Below are 9878 nucleotides of genomic sequence, written 5' to 3'. Positions count from 1 at the left end.
CTGATGTAAAAGGTTTTTTTTTAAATTTACACTAATGTTACAACAGATATGAGTGGTGGCACTGAGGAAGTAGGCACAGTATATGCTGTGAGCCTGACACACAGGCTGGCAGTGGCAGGCTGGCCTGGCAACTGAAATTAGATTACACTAGCAGACTGATGTAAAAGTTTTTTTAAAAAATATTTACACTAATGTTGCAACAGATATGAGTGGTGGCACTGAGGAAGTAGGCTCAGTATATGCTGTGAGCCTGACACACAGGCTGGCAGTGGCAGGCTGGCCTGGCAACTGAAATTAGATTACACTAGCAGACTGATGTAAAAGTTTTTTTAAAAAAAATTTACACTAATGTTACACCAGATATGAGTGGTGGCACTGAGGAAGTAGGCACAGTATATGCTGTGAGCCTGACACACAGGCTGGCAGTGGCAGGCTGGCCTGGCAACTGAAATTAGATTACACTAGCAGACTGATGTAAAAGTTTTTTTAAAAAAAATTTACACTAATGTTACACCAGATATGAGTGGTGGCACTGAGGAAGTAGGCACAGTATATGCTGTGAGCCTGACACACAGACTGGCAGTGACAGGCTGGCCTGGCAACTGAAATTAGATTACACTAGCAGACTGATGTAAAAGTTTTTTTAAAAAAATTTGCACAATAATTTTACAACAGATGTGAGTGGTGGCACTGAGGAAGTAGGCACAGTATATGCTGTGAGCCTGACACACAGGCTGGCAGTGGCAGTATGGCCTGGCAACTGAAATTAGATTACACTAGCAGACTGATGTAAAAGTTTTTTAAATTTTTTTTTACACTACTGTTACAACAGATATGAGTGGTGGCACTGAGGAAGTAGGCACGATATATGCTGTGAGCCTGACACACAGGCTGGCAGTGGCAGGCTGGCCTGGAAACTGAAATTAGATTACACTAGCAGACTGATGTAAAAGTTTTTTAAATTTTTTTTTACACTAATGTTACACCAGATATGAGTGGTGTCACTGAGGAAGTAGGCACAGTATATGCTGTGAGCCTGACACACAGGCTGGCAGTGGCAGGCTGGCCTGGCAACTGAAATTAGATTACACTAGCAGACTGATGTAAAAGTTTTTTTTAAAAAAAAATTACACTAATGTTGCAACAGATATGAGTGGTGGCACTGAGGAAGTAGGCACAGTATATGCTGTGAGTCTGACACACAGGCTGGCAGTGGCAGGCTGGCCTCCTGGCAACTGAAATTAGATTACACTAGCAGACTGATGTAAAAGTTTTTTTTTTTTAAATTTACACTAATGTTACACCAGATATGAGTGGTGGCACTGAGCAATTAGGCACAGTATATGCTGTGAGCCTGACACGTGCTGACAGGCAGGCAAATGCAATTAGATTACAAAAAAATAAAAAAACGACTGATGTTCTAGCCCTAAAAAGGGCTTTTTGGGGTGCTGTCCTTACAGCAGAGATCAGATGAGTCCTTCAGGACTGTAGTGGACACTGAATACACTAGCCTAGCTATCAATTTCCCTATAAAATCATCAGCAGCAGCACTATCCCTCCTCTCACTAAGAATGCAGGATCAGAATGAATCTAAAATGGCTCCTGCCCAGGAGCTGGGAGGGTCTGGGAGGGAGTGTCTGCTGCTGATAGGCTGAAATGTGTCTGCAGACTGTGAGATACAGGGTCAAAGTTTACTCAATGATGACGAATAGGGGGCGGATCGAACATCGCATATGTTCGCCCGCCATGGCGAACGCGAACAAGCTATGATCGCCGGGAACTGTTCTCCGGCAAACTGTTCGCGACATCACTAGTTACTAGCTTATATACAGTCATCCCTCATGGGGAGGGACTGAATGCCATAAGGAGACAACTGAGAAGGTATCCATATATACGGGACCACCAGAGGAGTTAACCTTGGAACTACTACAAATGTGCATGAACTGAACTATTTCAGGTTTGAACAAAAATTTTACCTGCAAACAGCCAGAACAGCATGGGATCCAACGTGGCCCCGGCATATGTGAACCTACACATGGCTGATTTTGAAACCAAAGGTACACAGGCATTCATGGACAACAGAATCATCATGTACAAAAATTACATTGATGATCTGGAAAGGGACCAAGGAAGAACTGGAAACTTGGGTTCAGGAGTTAAATTCGATACATACATCATTGAAGTTCAAAATAGAAAGTAGTTGCCAAATGATTGATTTCTTAGACCTAAGGGTATATAAGAAAAATGGGAAACTGAAGACCACCCTGTATCGAAAGGTAACATAAAAACTCCCCACTACACGCAGAAAGCTGTCACCCTTTATCATTGAAGAAGGCTCTGCCTACATCACAAATGAAGAGGATCATACGAAATAACACAGATCCCGACAACAAAGAAAAACAACTTCAAGAATTGGAGCAACAATTCAGAAAGAGAAGATACAGCAACAAATTGTTGACTGAAAGTAGAAATAAAGTAAAGGATGACACACAACACTCTCTCCTGTATGGTAGGAGAATGGAAAAAGATGACCCTCTAACTATGACTCTTACCTATACATTTGGGGATGAAAGGACAGCAGCAACAATCTGAAAATACTGGCCAATTCTGGAAACAGACAAAAATCTGCTATTTAAGAGGCAAAGACCAATGAGGGTGGGCTACAGGAGAGCCAAGTCCCTGAGGGACCATTTAATTCATACAGATACCAGACCAGGCTACTCTACAACAACTTGGCTACAACAAACCTAGGAATGCTACAGGTGTCTGGGCTGTGTCACCTGTAATGTGTTGACTACAGAAAAGTTCTTCCATCACCCCTATGAAAACAAGAAATAATATTTGAGACACAGTCACATGTACCAACACCCACATAGTATATTTACTCCACTGCCCGTGTGGGAAATTCTATGTGGGTAAAATGGTAGACACAATAGAACCTGTATGGCAAATCACAGGACGGCCATAAGAACAGAATTGGATAAAAAGGAGTCTGACCAGCCAGTGGTGAGGAACTTTCTGGAGGCAAGACATAAAGTCTCTGATTTACAATATACAATCATAGATCATATACCGGTACCATTTAGAGGAGGGGACAGAGCAAAAACACTCCTACAGAGTGAATCCAGATGGATATTCACACTGGGTACATTGGCACCTAGATGATGTATTCATTCTTGGCCCATCAATCAAGGGAGGGACTTAGACATAGGCATATTAGCACTTTACTATGTTTTAGGATCAACAATATGAGGTGATGCAAAGATGTATACAGGAATTTAGATGTATAGATGGTCATATTCTTTAAGAACAAATATATGAGATGATGTATTAAATGTATTATATAATAAGCCTCATATGACCACTGTGGTTATTCAGAGTATATCCTTACAGTTAGGAATAATCATGATGACAAATTACCTGTAATTAACATGAAATGTATGAAAGAATCATACTCCGTCTTGTATTAATGTTTTTATTCTCACTGGTAACAGGATCCGGCTTGAGGATTGTCTGGTGGCATCCCATAACTATGGATACACACTCATGCCTTGCCAAACCATGTGATGGCAGTGAAAACATGACGTCACTTCCGGAATGCTGCTGACAACGGCAAATACAGGATCCTAGGGTGGCGGGTATAAGGTAAGTAGAATATGCACATTGTTTTTTTACTGTCTAAGGACGGGGGTAACCCCGAAACATTACGAATTGTAATATATTTAAATATTTGTTTAAGACCCAGTGAGTGCTCCTCTTTATATTGGATTTGTATGCTCATTATTTGGTATGCACCCTGGGCAGGAAACAGATTGCCTAAGGCAATAACAGCAATAGGTGTGCTTTTTCATACCTAAAATAGTTATATATATATATATATATATATATATATATATATATACTGTATATCATTTTTATTTATTTTTCTGCAGTGTAGTGATCCTCCTCAACTCTCCCATCTCCTCAATCCCCCATATAGCTTTCTAACCCTCCCTGTCCCACTAATTGTGGCCATCTTTAGTATGGTGGCAGTTTACTATATTTCGATATTTCAAATTTTGGTTATTTTCTAAATGCCAGGTCTGTTGAGAAAAAGCTCTTATACCACATTGTTATAGATTCCTATCCTTTTTATTTATAAATAATACACTTGTGTATATCTATGTAAGAACATTTGTGTTTTCTTTGTATAATGAAAGCTTTTATCACTTAAGATTAATGTCTCACTGGCAAGTAGCCTTGTCACAACAGCCACCGCTACTGTTGTAAGTCCCAAAAAGGAAGAAGTGAACTGTCTCTGTTTAGAGTTATCTGATTTGCGCATTCCATTATTTGCTGGGTTAAACATTTGATTTAAAATGGGAGCTTGGTAATTATAGGAATGCATTGCTAAAACTTTTTTCGGATACAGATGAGTACATTGTAAGTGCTAATTTGTGTTACCAGCACATTTCTCCTTTCTGCAATGGCAACACTGTTTTTGCTCTTAATTTTGAGCTGGAAACATCTTTGAAACTTGTTCTAAACATACAAATGGACAAACATTTGTATTATTTGAAAGCTTTACTTTGTTAGTGGATGATTTTATAATGTCCCTGATAAGTTTAGTGGGTCATTATTTTTTATTAAACAATCAATATATCATAAAATCTCATGAAACCTTGATTGTAAGAACTTGAGTGATTAGGACAAAATAGTGTGGTCCTCTACTTTACTTTCCATGTTGTCCTCTTGCACAGTAGTACTCTCCTCATTCTTAAAAGGGAGTCTTTACATACAAGAGTTTACATGTTCTTATACATTTTTATACTAGTTACCTGAAACATCTATTTGCCCCCTTTGATGTAGAGTGGATAAATGCCTTTTTTGGATAAATAGTCACTTGTTTTCCTTGATTGCATGTAATAACAGTGATCGCTTGACCCATAGAACACCAGGGAGTTTTTATGAGAAGGGTGTGCCCTATCTTGTAGCCCCTATCAGTCATCTCTGATTTACTTAGAGGGGATGGAATGTCACCTAACACTCAAGTAATAACAATGGTAATGGTTATCATCTGCCTCAATTTAACACCAGCAAGTTGTATGATATGGTGTAGGGCACTATAGATACATTCTCCCCTAATGATATATAGAGGGACATGATATCCTATTATGTAAAGATATTAGCCCCATTTTCCAATATAAGATCTCATACTCCTGTCAATGGTAGGTGGTTGGCATTAAAATGTGAATCAATTACCTAATGTATTTCATGTATGGATACCCCTAAAGATAGCATACACCACATCCCCAAGACAGAACATGCTGTGATGTCATTGCAGAAAATGCAGCATGTCTGCAGAAAGAATAGCACACGCAGGAACTGTTAGAGCTTTTACTTACAGTGCTGCTCTAAATCAGGCAGGTTGTTTTTTTTTCAAACAGCACTGCGCTCTGGCTGCACTGTGTAAGGTTTTCTTAACACAGTGCAGCCAGAGCAAAGCACTGTTAGAATAGAACAGTCCAATACAGAGCAGTGCTACAAAGCGGCCGCACATTGATTGATGACTTGCTCTCAGGGATTTTCTCAACCATGCCCCCTAGCCTTTCCTGGTCTGCAAAGCTGTGACTACTGAATGTAAGACATTCTTGTGAGCAATGCACCTATTTACCTTGCAATTATGTGATGTTAGACCAGGTGCAAAGAAAACAAATTTATACAAAAGACATTTTAAATACTTAAAAAACTTAGTGTGACTGCTTAATTTAAAATGTCATTCCATTTTAAAATGACCTGCAGAACATTTGTCATTAAAATCTCATTGCAGAAAGTGAAAAAAGTTCTGCCTCTAGGCCCCACTAAATAATAGGCTAAATACTCTTAATTTGAAAGTAGTGATTAACCTCTTGGAAATAAGAGATTTCAAGCCCTTCATGATAGAAAGTAAAAATAGAACTAAGCACTAAATGAGGTGTCACAGATAACTTATTTTATGGCAACACTGATCTCCTGATACAAACATATTTATATTAAATAAATCACCTCTTCTGTGCTCCTCAAAAAAAAAAAAATACATTTGTGAAAGCGATATTTCTGCTCCACTGAGTAATACCAATGTACACTAATGTGCGCTGGCATTACAAGTTGACAGCAATGTGAATGCGAGCTTGCGCTCACTTTACTGGGAAGCATTGCGCTCACGAAAGCGTGCTTCTGTAGGCTCCAATGGGAGCTTCATTCTCATGCTGTGAGAGGCATAAGAACCTAGCACAGTGAAGGGGGTAAGTTGTGCAGCAATGCCAGCAAATTGTAAATATATATGTATATGATTATATACATATATATTTATGTGTTAATATGTGTATGTATATATATATATATACTGTGTGTATATATATATATATATATATATATATATATATATATATATATATATATATAAAAAGCATATACATATATATTTACAGGGATCACACAGTCCCTATTGACCGAAATGTAAAGGCACTTTTCAGTGCCGTTTTTTTCACCCTACTCCCACCAACTTTACCCCCAAAAAACTGCCTAGTGCAGTTATTTTATTACAAAATAAAAATGCTACATTTTTTTATTTTTTAATAAAATACACAATACTGTATTTTGGGGGCATTTGGGGCACATTTATAAAATGAACCAGAGATCTGATCTCTGCTCAATTTTAAAAGGTGCTAATTGCTACCGCAAGCTTGCGTCAGCAATAACCAGCCACTTGTAATGTCTGGTTATTTGTTGAGCGCCCACAAAAAGGGCAAATTTTCCTGTGTGTGGGTGCGACTTAAATTAGCGCTTCACTTGTAATCTAGCCCTTAGTAGGGTTTGGAAGCTTTAAAGCTCCTATCATCTCACTTACCAGAGACATTTAGTAACAGATCCCCTCATCCAATCTAACTATTCAAATAAGGGTTTTCTTGTACTAATAATACTGTACTCATTTAGCTTTAGTTTGATTTGTTGTTGGTGACAGGGTTTAAAGACCCTTCTCTCTGAGCTAAGAAAAATACAGGCACAGATACAAATAATTAGGAGAACTAGGTATAAATAAGGCACATTTTCCTAAAAAAAAAAAATCTCTAAAGAATCATTTGTGTTTCTTTTTAATATTATTTACTATGCTAAGCAAGATTAGACAGGGGTTAAAGCAGAATTTGGTTTAGATTAAAATGTATCTCAAGTGTTTATTAATTTCTGCATAAATTTCAAGATCAACAGATGCTACATATGGAGTCAAAACCTGTGTGAAATATTAAGACGATAATCACTTGCTGTTAGTTAAAGGGACAGTCAACACCAAAATTGTTATTGTTTAAAAAGATAGATAAAGCCTTTACTATCCATTCCCCAGCTTTGCACAACCAACGTTGCTATATTTATATACTCTATAACATTTTAACCTCTAAATTTCTGCCTGTTTCTAAGCCACTACAGACAGCCTCTTATCACATGCTTTTTTATTATAGATAACATTTTGCTCTCTGCTGTGGAGTTGTATAGGACACAGCACTAATTGGCTAAAATGCAAGTCAATAGACAATAAATAATTAGCCATGGATTAGGGGGCTGTACAAAGAGGCTTAGCTACAAGGTAATCACAGAAGTAAAAAAACTGTGTTGGTTGTGCAAAACTGGGGAATGGGTAATAAAGGGATTATCTATCTTTTTAACCAATAAAAGTTTTGGAGTTGACTGTCCCTTTAACGTAATTTTTGCGTTTGGTATGATGGCAGAAAAAAAAAACAATAAATAAATTGGATGAGTTACTTTCAGACAAATTGATGTTTAAAGGGTCAGTAAGAACCTTGTACTTACAAGACAATATGAATTGTTTTGCATTTGTTATCTGATAAAGCTAATTAGGAACACATATGTAGCATGGTTAGCATTGAGAAGTCAGCAGTTTGCATTTCAAATTCTGAGAATTGGAACCTGCTCAATTTTCAGTGCTAAATTGCATGAAAAGACGACAAAATAAATAATGAAAATGTATTGCAAAGTTGTTTCATTATGCATAACTAAACATTTCATATAAAAATCTCAAGGTGTTTACTGTCCCTTTAAATGTAATTAGTAGAAAAGTCTTTAAAAGTATTTGGTTTAAAGGTTATCACGGTCGTAGCATAAATTGCACATGTGAGATAAACACTAGCTTAGACAATGTGACCTCTTCACTTCACCATCGTTCTTGCTTGTCTGGTAGGTATTTGTGTATCCTTGTTTTATGATTGTATAGACATGTCATTTAAATTAAAGATGGTAATATTCTATGTCTTTTGTCCATTAAGGGCTTTGTTACTTTTGAATGTTGTTGCAGCTCACACATTTTATTTTGCCAGTGGTCCTGTTCAGTGTTCTGAATTTGATCAGTGCTAGGTATTTGAGGGCGCTCAAATTACTTTTACACTAAATGTAGCTTTTAAGATGTTTTATGACTTGAAATTAAATGGCATCATAAGTATTTATAGGTTAATTATCTGTACAATGGAAATAAAATACACTTTCACTTTAAATTAAGTAGTATTCATGAACATGATTGCATAACTATTCCATGCTTTTAATAGAAATTACTGTTTCCTGGATATATGTAGAAATCTCTGTTATGATTTGGCAGGATCCTTGTTTATTTCCAGACAAATTATTGAAAAGGGTCATTCAGAGTACAACAGGGTTCTTGAAGAATCAATTTTAAAAACTTTGCCCAACACAATCATTTTTAAGGCTCTGCGGAACCACATGTAAAAAAATGCATAAACCATTGGGTTAAAAGTAGAATTCAAATATCCTATCCATACAAATGCATCAATAACAATCGGTGGGATAATATAGTTCATAAATGCATCAGTAGCTGTACAGAAAAAAAATGGAGACCAACAAATTAAGAAAACCCCCATTACTATCCCCAATGTCTTTGCTGCTTTCCTTTCTTGATTTCTTGAAACTTGTTTTCCTTCAAGAGTTATCTGGAAATGGTTCTGGTTGGTTGCATCTCTGATTGACCTGGCTTGCCTTCTTGCTATAATGTATATCTTCCCATAAACACAAAGCATAACAAATCCCGGGATGTAGAAAGATAACATAGAAGAAACTAGACCTGCTGTTTCACTAAAGAAGACAAAACACCCACCAGAGCAGCTTACATGATTATAATAATAATTTTCTGATCCTTTAATATTCAGTTCCAAAAAGACCATACAAAATGCGAATATGGCGGGTACCATCCAGCTTATAAAGATCATAAGTACCATTGTAAATGCAGTCATTCTTGTTTTATATCTCAACGGATCACACACAGCATAGTATCGGTCCACAGAAATGAAAGAGAGATGAAAAATGGATGCTGTGCTGAGCATGATGTCTATACTTGTATGTAGTTTGCAAAACAACTCCCCAAAGTACCAACAGCTCTCCACGGATCTCACCATGCTATATGGCATAACAAGGGTTCCAAGAAGAAAGTCCACAGTGGCCATTGAGACAATCAAATAATTTGTTGGAGTGTGTAACTGCTTAAAGTGAGCAATCGAGATGATAACTGCAAGGTTACCAGCCACTGTAGCTAAAATTGTGCTTACCATGAAGACATACATTGGGATCTTGATGCTGTAGGACCAACCATTCTTTTCACATGATCTATTTAATGATTCATAGCAGTATTGTGCCTGCATTGTCCCAGAACTTAATTGTTTATGGCTGCTTTTTTGATGTTGTTATCTTGATAGTAGAAACTATTTTTGAAGATGTTATGCATGTTGTTTTTCTCTTTCTTCCATTAACAATTATCTGTCTTGAATCTGCATAATTAAAAAAATACATATACATTCATTTTTTTAACATACCATATAACAACCTAAGATAAAATAACTTGT

At 37.0% G+C, this 9878-nt stretch overlaps 1 protein-coding gene across 1 annotated transcript; it reads right to left on the bottom strand.

The window, feature by feature from the left end:
• Positions 1–8660: 8660 nt before the first annotated feature.
• Positions 8661–9677, bottom strand: LOC128655517 (trace amine-associated receptor 1-like). Its single transcript, XM_053709125.1, has one exon. The coding sequence runs from the start codon at positions 9675–9677 to the stop codon at positions 8661–8663; it is 1017 nt and encodes a 338-aa protein (XP_053565100.1).
• Positions 9678–9878: the final 201 nt, after the last annotated feature.

The sequence above is a fragment of the Bombina bombina genome, chromosome 4 (genome assembly GCF_027579735.1).
Source record: "Bombina bombina isolate aBomBom1 chromosome 4, aBomBom1.pri, whole genome shotgun sequence".
NCBI classification, from domain to species: Eukaryota; Metazoa; Chordata; class Amphibia; order Anura; family Bombinatoridae; genus Bombina; species Bombina bombina.
Note: the sequence above shows the minus strand (reverse complement) of the source record. Positions and strands in the feature narration are given on the sequence as shown.